Source organism: Oculina patagonica, chromosome 3 (assembly GCF_052425735.1).
Source record: "Oculina patagonica isolate OP01 chromosome 3, crgOcupat, whole genome shotgun sequence".
NCBI classification, from domain to species: Eukaryota; Metazoa; Cnidaria; class Anthozoa; order Scleractinia; family Oculinidae; genus Oculina; species Oculina patagonica.
In genome coordinates this window covers 18,482,757-18,499,754 of record NC_135760.1, presented here as the reverse complement: position 1 = coordinate 18,499,754, position 16,998 = coordinate 18,482,757, and the positions used below count along the sequence as shown (strand labels likewise).

Genomic DNA, 16,998 nt, shown 5'->3' with positions numbered 1-16,998 from the left:
ATAAAGGAAAGTGTGCGAATTGTCTGCCACTGTGGTCCGCAGTCCTGTAGTGGATTCTTAGATTGAACTGGTTGTAAATGTTATAATCGCCTGCCACCGTGGTATGCAGTCCAGTAGTGAAGAAGAAGAGAAACATTGACAGCTATGCAAAGCCAATTTTATTCCATTTACTTAACAGGTAAAAATGAAGTCACACTGGAGTTTCACCAACATGACGATGCACAAATCTGTTTGATGGAGATGAGATTTTATATCCCAGCCACGTCAGATAACACAACAGAAGATCCAGTCAAAGTATGAAAGTTTGTTTTTTTAAATACAATTCAAAGATAAATATATTCAAAGATAAATAAATCGTCATCCAGTGGATGGTGGATTATAGTGTTGGATAGCCTTATCCACCCTTTGAAAAACTGGGCCCATAACTTTAGTGTTAGCTGGTTGTCCTTCTAGTGCAGAAGTATAATGTTAATGCCTGATTCCCTTTATGATGCATGCCTGCAGGGAATCATGGTAGTTGTATTCATCAAACCATGTGCGAGACTTAGCAGCGATGAATACAACTACCATGTTTGTCTGCAGGCATTCGCAGTAGAGGGAATTGGGCATTGCAAAGCTGCAAGAACAAACAGCAAAGCGGTGAATAAATGTGGGAGGATGGGAGAAAGAAACTGTCTACCCAGGTTCTATGTTCCTCACTTCCCCTCCTACCCATTCTTTTCAGAGATTTGCCACTTATTTTCTACTTTTTGTCTGCTTTTATGGGGTCAATAATAATAAATAATAAATGCTGTTTTGGGAGAACAACTAATTTTTGCTGGGAATTCATTGTAGCAAATTGCCAGGGAACAGAAGACTCATTTTTTCTGGGCAACAAGGATATTTTATAATCAAACATAATATAATTATTATCTGATTTGGTACATTGGTGCCCCTTCCCCCCTTTTGCTATTTCTTTGATATCACTTACAATAGTTTTAATGAATACAAATATTTATCACAATTTTTTTAAAGTTGTGAGGTAACTGTTTCTTGCAGTACACACTAGTCTTGACCATTAGTTTTCTATAACAGACTTTCAGGATCACTGTATACTGAGCATTTTAATCAGTCATTCTTTATCTTTTTTTGATGAACGTTTGACTCAGTGTCATGTTCCTGTTCTTTTCAGAATTTTCATGAGCAGGTCCTGCAGCAAGCGGACATTATTAAAGAGACAGGAGATGCCATTGTTACAATACCAGACGTGGCTTGTCTTACACCAAGGTATTCCTTGCAGGGTTTGTTTGTGGTATAATGCATACCCTAGTTGAATGTTAATGTCTTACACAGCTGAAACCTCAAGTTACATGATTGTACATTTTTTTGCCTTTATTTTGTGAAAACTGTCACATGATTTTATGTTTACAAAGTCTAATGCAAACAAATGATAAACAAGTTTGGGAGGACTCGAAAATCCTTGTTTAAGTCCTCCAAAACTCATCCGAACTTGCATGGTTGCATCAAGTTACATGTACAATAACACACACAAATTTTCTCTTCTAAATGGGGCTCACTTGAATTATTTTTCAGTTGAACAGGCTGCAGATCCTTTTAAGCAACTGAATTACTCAGTTAACGTATTTATATTTTGCCTTTCTAGGGGCCGATACACCATGAAAGTGTTTCCATCTTTTCTCCAACTTCACGGCAAAACTTATGACTACAAGATTCCATACACATCAGTGTTACGGCTTTTCCTCCTTCCACATAAAGACCAAAGGTTTATGTTTTTTGTGGTAGGTATAAAAGGTAAAACCCTGTGAAATCCTTGTCTGAAGTAGTCTAAAGTTTGAGAACTGGTTGCCACCATCTTGGAGTAACTTAAATTGAACATGCAATGGCCTCAATGAGCTCAACTTTTACTATCTCTTGCAGTTTGTTTTGTGCAAAATGATACTGTTCAAAGATGCATTGTGTGGTTCCAAAAAATATCTATACCCCCCTACGGAAGGGATTTGCCTTATGGGTCCCCCCCCACCCCTCTGGAAATTCCAATTTAGCTTCATACATTGCTTTAAAGTTTTGGGTCTCTGTGACCCCCCCCCCCCCCCTCCTCCCCGGAATTTCCAATCCTTTCTCTTGGGGGAGTGTGGATATTTTCTGGAACCACACATTCCAAAAAAACAAAATTAACAAGAAGTGACACATACATGTATTTAAACAATGATTAAACGTCCTGCCAAACTCCAGGTTGAGCTCACACATACATTGCCAGGCTGCGGCCAGTTCTTGGTTTTCGGGCTACAAATGACAAGGATTTCATAGGGTTTGAATACCCTTTGGAAGCTGGAATTTTGGTGACTGACATATCTTGGAATTACCTTTTTGTTGGCGTGAAGAAAAAAAGCGCCATTTTGGAATTTCTCTTTTAAGGTCATTGCCCCGAAATAGAAATATACATGGATTTTCAACCAATTACCTTAAGGGGACTTAAATTTTGAAATATAAAAGTGATGGGCTCTCCATATTCGTATAGGAGCAGGAAGACCTTGTATATACCGCATAATTCCCTGATGACTTCCTTGCGAGTACTAGCAAAGTACACATTTCCAGTCATAATTTATTTTTCAAACATAAGAATTGATCTGATTTTGTTTCACAGCAAGAACTTCGCTACACTCAAAATCTGAAACAAAATTGATAGGTCACTCAGGGTTCTCAATAGAATTTTGTAAAGCCGTTGCTGTGGTAGTTACAGGCGTAACACCAATATACACAGCCGAAGGGCGTGTAACTTGGGCCCATAGATATGCTTCTGGCAATATTTAATGAAATATTAACCTGCAATAACAATGCTTTGCTTTCTGAGTTAATGGCATTTATTTTATACACAAATCATTATGAAGTAACCGGTTCAAAATCCCTGGCTGGTCTGCCTTTCGCTTTGCAGCGGCTATTGTTTTTGCATGTGGAAAGACGACATCTGCGAGAGGCCTGGGCTCAAATTTACAAATTCAATATGGCGGCCGATTTCAGCGTTGCGAAGAAGCGAAGCGATTGTTCGGTCATTCTGTGGTCTGCTGAAAGGCCATTTACTTCGACAACTAAAACAGAAAGAGGTACATTCAGCAACTACAGTCATAGTTACCCAGTAAAAAAAAAAGTCATTCTTTTATTTCCATTTCAAAGACAGCCGTAACACTTACTTGTGACACCTGTGACAGGTGTTACGGGTTATGGGTTCAACTGAAAACCCTGGGTCACTATACTCGCTAATGAGAAAGAGAAGATTTATTTTTCTCGCAGACTTAGCCGCATAGAAAGTAGCCGCCATTCTGTTTATGTGCGTGCTCATTATGCATAAAATTCTGTGCAGTAAGGATGAGCAATGCAATACAGGGCAATGACTTTAAAACACAACAGCCCAACAGTGAACATTAATTTGACTTAGTTCCTTGAATAGACTAAACAGGTAAACTTGTGCTGCTAACAGATGGATGCTGAAAAGTTAAATCTTCTTTTCTACAGACTTAATATTGAGGGTTACAAGTTATAATAAACCAAAAAATATTTTTTTTATTTTCGCGCGGGCGGGGCAATTTTTTTTTTTTTTTTTCTGTCGGACAAAAAAAAAAAAAAAAAAAAAAAAAACTAAAAAAATTTTTTTTTTTGTCACCCCCCCCAATAAAAAAAAAAAACCCCCGCCCCCCCCCCCCCCCCCGGCGCCAAAAAAAAAACCAAGGGCCGCCCCCAAATTTCGCGCCCCAGGGGGCCGCTTACAGAGCTTCACTGTATATTGCTCTCAGCTGGGAGTACAAGTAAATAAGGGTAATTTTGTTGACATTGTAGATTAGCATGGATCCCCCAATCAAACAAGGCCAAACAAGATACCCATTCCTGATCATACAGTTTGGAAAGGATGAGGAGTTTGATGTAAAGCTTAACTTATCTGAGTAAGTGAATTAAGACAGAACATAGATTTTGTGTCTTGAATTTTCAAGCTTCACAGGACTTGAAAAATCCTTGAATGTTATTGCAGGTTTTCAGTGATATGTAAACTCTGAAATTCAATCCTCAACCAAGGGTTTTCGCTTTTAGCTGCTATCAATCATCTTAGCGGACCTCTAGGGGAACAGAAGTTCACTTTAACCTGGTCAAGAGGTCATGTCCATCGGTTGTGATTGGTAGATTGTGTAGTTCCAGAAAATATCCATACCCACCCCATGGAAGGTCATTGGAAATTCCGAGGGGGTGGGGGTTCTCAAAAACAAAAATTTTTAAAGGAAAGTATGGGGCTTAACTGGAATTTCCAGATGGGTGGGGGGATTCAAACTAGAAAATCTTCCGTGGGAGGGGTATGGATATTTTCTGGAACAACACATTATGATCTGTTTTGTTTGTTTCTGTTTTTCATGGTTCGTTGGCTGTTGCCATAAGTAGTATTGATGGCAGCAAAAAATGCAATCCTTAGTTGGATTTTGAATTTCAGAGTTTGCACATCACTGAAAACCGCAATAGAGTTCCCGAAAAGGTGCTAGAAGTTAATAGAGAACTCTTGAAAGGTCCTTGAAGTCAGGAGACTCCCTAACTGAAAGTCGCAAGAAAGCTAACAGATCATGTAACTTAAGACGTTCATGGAAGCATTTGTTGTTCAAGCCATTTAGGGAAGTTTTGAAGCCGCAAAATTTAAAGTTTGTATACCCGTTAATGTAGGTAGATAGGTTAAGTCTGCGTCGTGCCTAGTGGTCCACGCAGACCGGAGCTTATCCTGATTTTTGTAGCATGAAGCAACTAGGAGTATTTCTACTCCTCCCTGGATGGGATGCTAGTCCATTGCAGTGTTACCCCCCAGCAATAGTTCGCTGGTACCCATTTATACACCTGTGTGGAGAGAGGCAATATGAGAGTTAAGTGTCTTGACCAAAAACACAACACAAAGATCCTGGCCAGGCTCGTACCCGGACAGAGCTGAATCTAGATCTGGAGTCCAGCAAGCTAACCATTAGGACACTGCACCTCCCATAGTTGCTCTTTAAGTCATGCAAGTGGCGTGGCAGTTTATAAACAAGCTTTGCTAAGCAGCCAGTATAACACACATGCTCTTTGTCATTTTATTTGGTCATTTTAGGGAGGAATTAAAGGAGAAGTATGAAGGGAAAATAACTCAGGAGATGGATGGTCCAATTTATGAGATTGTGAGCAGACTTATGAAGGCAGTCGTTGGAAGAAGAATTACTGTCCCTGGAACATTCAAAAGGTAAAATAAATGTCCTGTTTTTAGGTTGAAAGAGAGATTCTATAATATCGAAACTCAATCAAAAATCTCTGTATTGACAGATTCTGTTACTTTGTTATTTTGTTTTTAGTCATTCTGGGCTCAGCTGCATAACATGTTCGTACAAAGCGGGAAGTGGAATGCTGTACCCACTAGAAAGAGGTTTTATATTTGTGCACAAGCCCCCCGTACACATACGCTTTGACGAAATCTCCTCTGTGAACTTTGCCCGTGTGGCTGGGGGAGGCGGTTCCAGTCGATCTTTTGACTTTGAGGTGGAGACGAAGTCGGGGACTACTTATGTGTTCAGTAGCATTGAAAAGTAAGTGGAATTTATGGTTCGTTTGCATGAAATTAAAAGCCAAGTAGTTACAATGTCGATCACTGATCTGCAGCAACATAGTCTGTGCGAGGCGTTTGGTAGCTGCGGAGAAATGCAATTAGCATGTGGGACGAGAGCCTGCACCTTTTCCTTTATGTTTCGCTTGTCCTTTTTCGCGCAGCTCTCTAACTTCCCGAATGCCTGAAACAGGCTACAGCAACAAAAGGTGCATTTAATCAATCAAATTACATTGCAAAAGAACTAACTGATGCCAAGCGAGATAACGTTGATGCTAGTGGCAAGCGCGGGAAACATGATACGTGGCAAGCGCAGCCGGGAAGAGTTTTGTTTCTGATTGGTTGAAAACACAACGTCTTCACTGTGATTAATTTTTGCACGATGCACAAGTTTTAAGAGATAGTTCTCGATAGTGGAGCTGGACAAACTAAGAAGGCAAATAAAACAATTGCTTTTAGCAGTTGTTGGATACGTTCTACGTCAGCCATGTTATCCAGTATTGTAGTGTTCCACCGCAAAGCTTTGGAAGGGAAACTTGAATTGAGAGTGTTAAAGTAAAACAAATTTTGTTGTTGCCACTCTTGACAAATCTTATGATAAAAGTTTCAATTTCAACAAGAATTTGCCAAGAACAGCTCTTGTCCTCCCCACTGGGGCACGTTAGGTTGTTGCAATCCTAGCCTTCCCCTTTGAGTAGCCAGAGAATATATTTCAAATGGTTTTCCGTCTCATTTTAGGGAGGAGTACGGTAAGCTGTTTGATTTTGTTAATGGAAAGCACCTGAGAATAAAGAACACAGGCAAGGTAAGAAATAAATTCAGCAAAATTTTTTAGTTCTTTAATTGTTTTCACCCTTGCCAAACGGCCACTGTCAAATGCTTATTATTTTTCCCACATTTATGACATCTCCATCTTTCAAGCCAGAAATTAAGAAATTACTGAAAAGGTAAAGTTTTGAACGTGGAATATTCTGTGACAAATTATTAGAATTTTGTCGTCTCTATGGTAAAATTTTATGAAGTTTTAAGTAAATATTACACTTCCATCTGTGTAGTATATGCAATTGTCTATCTAACTGTAATATAATTGTAATTTAATTATATTTTGTAACGTTACTGTAAAGTCCTGGCCAAACGGAGACGCAAGTGGACGCAAGTTGCAAACTTGCGTCTACTTGCGTCTCTGTTTGGCCAGGCCTTAAGACTTCTTTTTATGTTTGTAGCCACTAGCGAATTCGTAATAGAGGATGTTTGCCTGTTAGAATAAATTAAAAATGTAAAGTTAAATGTAATGTAAAATCTGTTTAAAACTTAGTAATAAAGGAACTTTTCCAACTGTTTTGTTGTATAGTCAAAGGTGTCGGCCAAAAAGTACGAGGATGAGTTGATGGCGGGTTCAGATGAAGATACTCATGATGCTTACTTGGAGCAGATGAAGGCAGAAGGTGCGGAGAGAGACGAGGACTCTGCGTCAAGTGACAGCGGTGAGTTATCAACATGTTATTTCCCCTTACACTTTTAGTACATTGTCTAGCAGACAGGCGATGAGAATGTAGAAAATCATCGGTTTGGAAATGATCCCAAAAGTTTTGGTTGAAAATCAATTGTTAACAACTGCCTCGCTGAATGGAGGTTGGGTGCCTGAGACATCCAGGTGCTTCCACTATTGGCAGCTAGCTCCTAGACGGAGACTGCTCCAATGGCTGTCAAATCCTGGCAACCCAGCCATGAGCCCCCACGCAGAAGTGGAGAGAGGCAGTCGTCACACTGATTAAACAGTGAAAAGAGAGGAAGGGAAGGGGGGGGGGGGGGGTGCAGCCTTGAAGACGGGCTTCCACACAAAACATCCACTGTAAACGCTATCACTGTAATGGCTTCCAACACGTCTCAGTCCTATGCACGGGAAGCCAAGGCGCATGGGTGTACCACAAACACCGCTGACTGCAATGCATGCAAAGGGAACGTAGGCGCTCTTTGTTGTTAACTCCGTTAAGTTGCATGGTAAATGCATTGTAAATTTCCCGAAAATTGTTTCGAGAATTGAGAACACCTCCAGCAGTACTTATCTTTTATCAGTTGGAATGCAGATCCTCAAATTTTGTAACGCCCAACTTTTCAAAACTATAGCATTATATTTAGCCAAAGTTATTGTTTTTTTTTATTACTTTTTTAATTTATTGAGGTCACGTACTATTTTTTTTTCTTTTTTGCTGTTTGCAGACTCCGACGACGAGGACTTCGCACCAGGAAGTGGCGCCGAAGACCAGGATTTGAAAGAAGAGTAAGTGGGAAAATGTACATTGGAACCCCGTAAATACGGACACCAAGGGGACATGCCAAGGTGTCCGTATTATCGGGGTGTCCGTATGGTCTATCAACTTTATTGGTCTCCAAATTTTACATATATAATATACCGTATTTACTCGAGTAAGAGCCGCGGCGCTTATTAAATTTTTGGTGCCTCTTGTGTGGCGCTTATTCGAGGGCAGCGCTTATTTGAGGGCGGCACTTATTTAAAATTTGGATGCCACAAAAAATCGAATCCTATATAGTAACTAAAAATAGCGTCTTTTGATTGTCAGTATTCGCCTCTTGCTGAAAAAAAGATGTAGCGTTAGGTGTCCTGGCAAAGTTTGCGGCCTTCACATTTTTTTTTTTTGGGGTTTTTTTTTTTTTTGGGGGGGGGGTTGGGGAAAAAAAAAAAAAAAAAAAAAAAAAAAAAAAAAAAAAAAAAAAAAAAAAAAAAAAAAAAAAAAAAATATAAAAAAATTTTAAAAAAAAAAAAAAAAAAAAAAAAAAAAAAAAATTTTTTAAAAAAAAAAAAAAAAAAAATTTTTTTCATTTATTTTCCTCCAAAAAAAATTTTTTTTTTTTTCAAAACACAAAAGAAAAAAAAAAAACCAAAGAGGGGGAAAAAAAAAAAGATTTTCAAGGGGAAAAAAAAATATCCGTTGTCCATAATAAAAGGTATTCGTTATAAGCGGGTTAATTTAAAAAAAAATATATGAGCGGGTGTCCGTAGAGCGGGGTTCCACTGTAATTGAAATCAACCACAAAATAAGGTTTTCTAACGGATATGCAAACTGACAACTCTTTTCGATCTCCCCCTTCTTTCTCTTGCCAGATTTGAGAGCAACCCGTCTTCCTCAGAGAGCGAGGAGGGATCTGACGCAGAGGAGAAACCCAAACATAAAGAAAAGGAAAAGAAAAAAGAAAAGAAATCACCGGAAAAGAAGAGGAAAGCTAGCACGAGCAAAAGCGCCTCGCCCAAGAAGAAGGCCAAGATCTCGGTAGGTATTACCAAATTCGTGACCTCGTGAAATTCCGAAGAAGTGCCCGAGGAATTTCCGAGTTTTGTTGATCAATCAGAAAATAGATACGTCAACATCCGAATAAGAGTACGAGTACGACTTTGACCGCCAGTTTTCAGAGAAACGGCAACCAGGTTTTTTCCCGCCAAAATGACACCGGGACGCGTGCACACACACATTTAATCCGTACTGTTTTAGACAATTTCTGAATTATCGGTTGCCGGAGTCGTTTTCAGATCGATAATTGAGAACCCGAAAATTGTGGTTCTTCTATCCTCGCTTTGTTTTCTGCCTGCCAGATATCGTTCACAACTCTTCTGTTTTAAATGTTTCTGTCCGTTCTAATTGATCTAATGTAAAGCTTCCCAGAAAGGGCCACAAAAAAATGTGAAATGTACTATCACGTGAAGAGTGAAAACAACAACAACAACAACAACAACAATCTTTATTTGTGCCCAGAAAAGTTACAATAAATATCAAGCAAGAGGGAAAATTACAATAAAAAGAGCACGCACAGAAAGCAAGGCACGAGCTAAGTGGCTGGAAAAACCTTGCTAAATACCATGCTCCGTTACAGTAAAAAAGTTTTGTCTCAGAAAAGCTACGGCCGTCTTGGTTTCGAAGCAGTTTTTTCTTCACGACTTCACTCTATTTAAACCATTTAGCCTCTTCATCGACGTAGCCGAATGATCACTCACAGACCGATCAACATATGCATACAATTAAAGTAGAAATATAAGTAACTGACTGAGTACTTGACAAGAGCACCTCTGATTGTTCAAAATTAGCAATACGTAGACTTCAAATTTTTTCTTAGAAGTTACTAGTTTAAAATGAAGGAAATATTTCGTTCTTCCAAAAATTGCGAAATTTCACAATCTGAAGTTGGTGAATCTTTGCATTGGCCAAGCTGAATTTCATATCCTGTAATCTATGCTAACCAGGAAAATATTGCAAACAAACTGATCGCACAATAACTGAAAGAACTTTAAAATAATTCATTCCACCATGAATTCTGTGGTTGCCAGACAACATCAACTAAATGCTCTCCTTGAAAAGTTTTCTTCTTTGTTAATTGAATACACAAAAATGGTTCATCATGTATGAATAAATTTAATTTTAATTTTAATTACTTCCTTTAAACAATTTTTTTAACCTCATACCCGTAGCACGGTTTAGGAGATGTTGTCAGGAAAAAAAAATGACATCAACGAAAAGTCAAGAAATTTTGAATATGGTCAGGAAAATTCTAAATGTTTTGTCAAAGTCAAGGAAATTTATATTACGCAACATTTCTGATGAGTGAAACACTTCAAAGCACCAATTATCTTTAAACTGTTTTTCAGAACAACAAGGGATGAATAAATTCTCCGGGATGTTATAAATTTCTTTGGAAACAAGAAACAACAATTTTGTGGGGCAATAGTTGTAATACGGTGTCTATACACAAGACTATTGTAAGTACTTTCGTTCACGACTTGCTGCTTCTAAGAACCACAACCTTCCATATAACTGCTGAAACATCATTTCACCCTTGCTTCCCTTTCCTGCGTTCTTCGCCCAAACCTCCCACTGTTTAATGTTGATAACACGTGACCCTTCATATGGCGAGGTAGTTTTTGTCGTTAAGCTACTTGGTGATGTATCTTCGTGGCTTGTAGGAGTGCTCATTGAGTTTTGCGATTGGACAATAAGACTCGCAAATCGAAATCTCGTATTTTCACGGGGATTTGCCCCAAACTACCCTTGCTTTAGCGAGTAAACAGATTTACGCATCTTCCTTCGCACACTTACCCCCCCCCCCCCCCCCCCCGGTTTCGCTTCTCTCGTCGTAGGGCGCAGTGGCTGACTCGTCCCCAGTCGTCTTCATACAGCACGCGGCAAAGATACAGCGGGGGGAGAGATGGGTACCGAGAAAGGGAGCGCAAGGGGAGATGGGTAGGGAGAGGGCGAAAAAGGAAGTCTTCTCCCCTTCTTCCTTCCCAGCATCCCCTGCTCCCCCACCTCGCGCGCGTGCTTCTCCCTTTGCCGCGTGCTATATGAAGACGACTGGGGACGAGTCAGGCGCAGTGGTGAGAGCGCTCGCCTCCCACCAATGTGGCCCGGGTTCGATTCCCGGACTCAGCGTCATATGTGGGTTGAGTTTATTGTTGGTTCTCGTCCTTGCTCCGAGGGTTTTTCTACGCGTTCTCCGGTTTTCCTCCCTCCACAAAAACCAACACTTCCGCAAATTCCAATTCCATCGGGAATACACGGGCCCACAACTAACAAGCTCATAGCTATAATCCTCAGTATATGTCTTACAGTGAAATCGCAGACGGGAATTGACTGCGCGAAGAGTGAAGGCCAATTGAACTTTTGTTTATATTTCTACAGCCAGAGAAAGCTCAAGGAAAGCGGAAAAAGAAAGCCAAAAAAGACGCCGATGCCCCGAAGAGGCCGATGTCAGCGTATATGTTGTGGCTGGGCGAAATCAGAGAGCAAATCAAGCAGGAAAATCCAGGAATCTCCGTGACTGAGGTGTCTAAAGTGGCCGGAGAAAAATGGAAACAAATTGAAGATAAATCAGTAAGTTGTCGTGCAGGATTCTCTCGTGTCACTTTGCGTTTTGGGGATAAATTGTGGTCAACATCGAATGCAAGCTTCAAAAATAGCCTGCGTTGCAGATGAACTAAATCCCTGGCTGCGACGCAGGCTAGTGGGGGGGGGGGGGGGCGTAGCGTGCACTTCGCGAATTACTCCGTTGAGAAGTTCAACCGAGCGCCAAAGGCGCGAAATTCGCTTGAGGGGTCTAGGACATGCCCTCCAGGAAATATTTATTTTTAGGTTTGGGAATGCCACTGATTTCCCGAGTTTTCCAGGAAACATGTTTTATAAATCACAACAGGACGAAACGCCGAGTATTTAGCAGCTTACATCATTTATATGTCAACCTTTTACTGACAGAAGGTCAAAATGAGAAATTTCGGTACGCAATTGCGTACTTCACTTAAAGGCGGGGGGTACACCTGAAGGCCGTTTATTCACCGCTTACCTGGGTTTTATGCGATTCTCGCTCGCGTTTCAGCTCCAAACTCTGCTCAAAACAATCTCTGTTTTGCAGTGCTTTGTATTTTGGGGATGTTTGGGAGAAGATAGTTTTTCTCATTTAGAGAAATAAGAAAAATGGTGATTAAGTGATTTAAAAAAGAATTGAAGTAAAAAGGTAGACGGACACAGACAGTCCCCCTGACAACCTGGAGTGCTCTGGGGGGGGGGGGGGGGTCAACTGTCTGCTGGTGTTTCCTTTTTTTTTTTCTTTTCTCACCCCTTCTCTCATTCCATTCAAATTCCCATGAAGAGGTAGTGGAGATAAAGCAAAATGTAAAGAAAACTTTGGGGAGAATTCTGATGTTGAGCATGTAGTTCAACGTGAATATACTAACGAGCTGCTCTCTTTGGCTAGGAATGGCAGGAAAAGGCGAAACAAGCTAAACTGGTTTACGAAGAGCAAATGAAAGCTTATAAAGAAAGAAAAGCGAATGAGCCCGACGACAGTCCTGAAGCCAAACCAAGCAAGAAAGGCTCCGTAAAGGAGTTCTTTGGTAAGAAAGGAGACAAGAAGAAAAGCTCTCCTCGCAAATCGGCTGGCGGAGAGTCGCAGAAATTCAAGAGCGCGGAATTTGTAGACACAGACGACAGCTCCTCAGAGGACGAGGGGAAGGTAAGGTGTCTGTGTGTAGTTGCGTTCGCGACAATTAACAAATCGACCATATTTTCCCATGGTCTACACTCTTAAAAAAAAAAAAAAAAAAAAAAAAAAAAATATAAAAAATTTTTTTTAAAAAAAAAAAAAAAAAAAACAAAAAAAAAAAAAAAAAAAAAGAAAAGAAAAAGAAAAAAAAAAAAAGGGGGAGAAAAAAAAAAAAAATTTTTGTGGGTTTTTAAAAAAAAAAATATTCAACTCGCGCTTATTGGATAAGAGATCTTTTTATAAAACCGACTCGGCGCTACGCGTCTCGTTGGCTATCTACCATCTCATATCCAACGCACGCTCGTGGAATAACTGTAAAAGAGATCAAAGAAACAATGTTCAAATTCAAGTGCAGTATTGAAACCTTGCGGGTAAATAAGACGGAAAATCAATATGAAATCGCGCGCGAATGACACGCGAAAGATTACTTCTCTACGTGAAGCCGACCAGTTCGTCGGACATTTCGCTCTAAGTATCCAAATGGATATTTCCCATCTCTCCGGTTTCTTTTTATTGGAAAAGTCGGACAGTTTCTCGACATTTAGGAAGGTTGCGTTACAGTAACGCCATTTTTATGGTCTAGACGTTCATTGACTATAGCTCTCGGCCAATGAGAGCGCGAGAATTCTCTCGGTTATTGTTAACAACTATTCCACGAGCGTGCGTTGGATATAGATGGTAGATAGCCAACTCGGCGCTACGCGCCTCGTTGGCTATACGATCTCATATCCAACAAGGGCGAGTGGAATAATTGTTTTATTAAAAGGCCCAGAATTGCAAATTTCGCTCCCAGCTGTTTTCGTCGACGCGTATCGGCTACCATATTTGTGGTCAATGGTATATGAGCTCATATTCCATTGCCTGTTAACCAATCAAAACGCAGGAATTGCAATATACCATTGCTAGTTTTTAATAAAAACATTTATTATAGAGCACGGTGAACGTAGAAGCAGTTTAGATAGTGTTCAAAAAAGCCATAGACTACCCCTGATTACCAGTTACAACAATTTAACCTTATTTCTTACTTATGATACATGCGAGTACAGCCATACTACTGAAAAAACCTGACTAAAACTTTCAGGCTCTGAGCGGGATTCGAACTTTTGCTATGACTTTTGCGTTACCGGTGCAATGCTCTACCACAGCTATCAAAGTAACATAGAAATCTCTAAAGAAATTCGTGTGACTGTGTAGCTCATATACCTATGATTGAACGATGATAAAATGAAAATGAAAATGCGCCTGATGGTAGTATAATGTTTCCATACGTTTCGGGGCTACTGCCCCTTCTTCAGTGGAAAATGTGAAAATAATGTGAAACATTATACTACCATCAGGCGCAATTTTTCATTTTCATTTTCATTTTAATTATCGTTTCAATTCACAGCTATCAAAGCCACATGGGAGAGGTCGTATGTGGGTTAGCCCTTTCATTTCTTACGACAGCCATGAAAAAACTGCTGTAAAACCGAACATTATTTAACTCTTGCTCTGACTCAATGTGCTTAATGCTTCGTATGGTTTTTAGGAAATTCTCATTATCTTCAGTAGCGTCCCTTTCTTAGATGTAAATGGTAATTCCATACGAAGGATTATGAAGAAGGATATGTTTTCTGTAATTCTTTAAAAAAATCGGAACTTTACTTTTCTCTCAAAAGTTTTAGGGATTTTGAATTCTAGCGCGGGTTTGGGACTGGCACTAGTTAAGCGCGTGCAATATCAATTTTTCAATGCAGTTGTCCTCCTCACCAAAAATTCACTGTTAAGCATTGCCGAATAGTTCGCCACCAAAACATCTTGAGCATTTCCTTAGCAACTGCTCTAGATCTGTAGTTAAAATTACAAGACGCGAAGGTTGGTGGGAAGGAGGAAAGACGGGCCTCCTGCCCATCATTCCGCGCGCCTGCTAATTTTCTCATGCGAGACGACTGGGGACGAGTCAGACTCTTGCCCAGGTTCTTATAAACTGTTCTTTTAGAAACCACGTTGACTAAATACATTCTTTACACTCACTTATTACAGAAAGCAAAACCCAAGTCCAAACCAAAAGCAAAACCAGAAAAGAAGAAGAGCAAGAAGGAATCGGACGAGTCTGACGAAGAAGAAGAATCTGAAGAGGAGGACGCTGACATCAGCGAAGGCTCAGATTCTGATTGAAACTGATAACAGTGAAAGAGCCTCGATTTAATAACTGCCTGTGTTCAATAGGATTCATAACAGTTGAGCCTGTAGTACGAATGTACTCTGTTGTGCACAACAGCATGCAAGCGAGGCATTTGAATCATGTGTCACAAATGCCTCGTTTACAAGTTTATATGCAAGGAAACTAAGGGCATTCGTGATGCGTTTAGTCTTAGTCTGAAAAGCTCAATTCTGCAGCTGGGGACGGCCGAAACGAGAAAACTCGGCTGCGAAGGATCATCCTCGTTCCCGTCTGTATAGAAACAAACTAAGAGACCAAACAAACTGTAAAATAAAAAAATAAAAATAACCTTCTTTGCCAAATCTGTTCAGCTGAATCTTGCTTCCGGCAAATGCCTCGTATTAAAAACTTTTAAAACGCGCTAAAAAGCTAAAACAAGCGGTAGTGGGGAAAGGATACCCAGATTCAGAGACAACGTGATGCTATAAATTCCCTCAATTTATGAAATAAAAACATTGGTGAACTAAAAATGGAGGTCAAATTCCTTCAATCCTGCTGCTATCATGCCCCAAATCAGGATTCAGGATTTCCCTTACTGGCAGAATTAAATTACTGTTGCAATTTTCCAGGTCGGAGAAGCAGGGTGGTGCATAAGTGCCTGCCGGGAGAGGGGCTGGGAAGGTTGCCCGCGTTGCATAACTCTGGTTTCGGTAGGATAAAGAGGGCTACCAGGAGTTTTTCCACTTCCCCCGGATGGGTAGGTAAACCCCTGACAGTTTCGTCATGATAGATACTGTTATGAATGTGCCTTCTTGTCTAAGAACACAAGAATGTTCGAACGTGGACTTCTCATTCTTTACTTGGTTGGAACGCCGAACACAGAATCTCCAAGTTGATGAATTTCGTTTTTTTGCTACCCGTCTCCTTGACTATATTCCCGGTATGTAAGGAGAAACTAGATTGTTCACAGTCCCCTTTTTTCCGTGAAGTATTAGAGATCGATCGTTGACTCCGACGGGCCCCATCTTGGTTCTTGAGCGCGAGCGTAAACTGGAGGCACCCACGGATATTTTGCACCAGCTCCTCAGTTTTTGCTCGCGTTCAGGAACCTAGATGGCGGTCCGTAAAACTCAACGATCAATCTCCACTTAACGAAATAAAGGGGACTTTGAACAGTCTTAGGAGAAATGATCATTGATCGCTATACAGTGTAAAAGTAACTACTGTCCATAACCCCTCCCCTACATAGGAAACGTTAGTACAGTAGTCTCTGAATTCGAAAAATGCGCGCCCACATTGCAGTACAACTTAAGTACAAGTAGTGTAACAGTTCCGGGGGGGGGGGTACTCTATATATTTTTGGGTGGGGGTGTGCCGCTGGGACTCTGAACCCTTACCCTATACTAGACCCTGTTCAGCTGATTTTGCAGCCCATTACTAGCTAGACTAAACACCGAAAATCCCTACCCTATCCCAGACTTGCCGTTTTCGCTGGTCACTTTTGTCTGGAACCATCTGTCACACGTTGCCGCGTGATTTTACGTGGCCTCTCCCTCTTCCTTCTTCCTTTCTGGACTTATTCCTCATCTCTGGGGCCCTGGGCTCCTGCTCTCTCCGTCATCCTTTCTAGACAAAACTGGCTGATTTTTAAACCCTTTCAGACTAAACTGCTTGAAAACCCATCCCTTCACAGCGGCACATACCTATATAGCTCATATATGGAGTCCCCCCCCCCTGGAACAGTTCTCGTAAGCTTGTAATTCTACTGGTCCTCTAGTGCAGTTGCTATCATCGGTTTCGGGTGGTTAGCGATCGAGCCATTAATGCGAGACCTTAGGGGAGCTGCTACCTGACCCGTCACTACACACCACTTGCGTTTTTATTGGCTTAATTTCGCGAAAGTTTGAAGAGTATCGAGCTGAAGATTGTAAGAAAATGCCACAAAAATACAGTGGCAAACCAAATTAAAATACAAGGCGATCAGAATGACTGTTGGATAGCAAGTACTAAATTGCATTTTGCTTACTCGGCGCTAGGGCTTTCAGCACAAGTTGGTCGGCAACTTTTTGGCAACTTTTCATGTTTCGGCAACTTTTTCCCCTTTGGCAACTTTTTTCCTCTCGGCAACTTGTTGCATTTTGGCCTTCCAGACCGAAAATTTTCCGTTATCCGAGTGTTGTTCAAAGGCAACAATTCCGATTTACGAAGTTTGCCG

The 16,998-nt window shown here is 40.6% G+C and overlaps 1 protein-coding gene and 1 long non-coding RNA gene across 2 annotated transcripts in view; both read left to right on the top strand.

The window, feature by feature from the left end:
* LOC144647017 (FACT complex subunit SSRP1-like) overlaps window positions 1–15,313 on the top strand; it is a 20,855-nt gene extending 5,542 nt beyond the window's left edge. Inside the window, exons 5-17 of the mRNA XM_078506759.1 lie at window positions 179–294; window positions 1,172–1,266; window positions 1,643–1,778; window positions 3,832–3,935; window positions 5,111–5,239; window positions 5,349–5,579; window positions 6,335–6,401; window positions 6,948–7,080; window positions 7,817–7,877; window positions 8,721–8,886; window positions 11,284–11,475; window positions 12,353–12,610; window positions 14,663–15,313. Coding sequence (XP_078362885.1) covers window positions 179–294; window positions 1,172–1,266; window positions 1,643–1,778; window positions 3,832–3,935; window positions 5,111–5,239; window positions 5,349–5,579; window positions 6,335–6,401; window positions 6,948–7,080; window positions 7,817–7,877; window positions 8,721–8,886; window positions 11,284–11,475; window positions 12,353–12,610; window positions 14,663–14,797 — 1,823 coding nt within the window. The 3' untranslated portion in view covers window positions 14,798–15,313. The remainder of the gene's footprint in view (window positions 1–178; window positions 295–1,171; window positions 1,267–1,642; window positions 1,779–3,831; window positions 3,936–5,110; window positions 5,240–5,348; window positions 5,580–6,334; window positions 6,402–6,947; window positions 7,081–7,816; window positions 7,878–8,720; window positions 8,887–11,283; window positions 11,476–12,352; window positions 12,611–14,662) is intronic.
* The window catches only part of LOC144645518 (uncharacterized), a 70,712-nt gene that overhangs the window by 29,729 nt on the left and 23,985 nt on the right, over window positions 1–16,998 (top strand). The window lies entirely within an intron of this gene.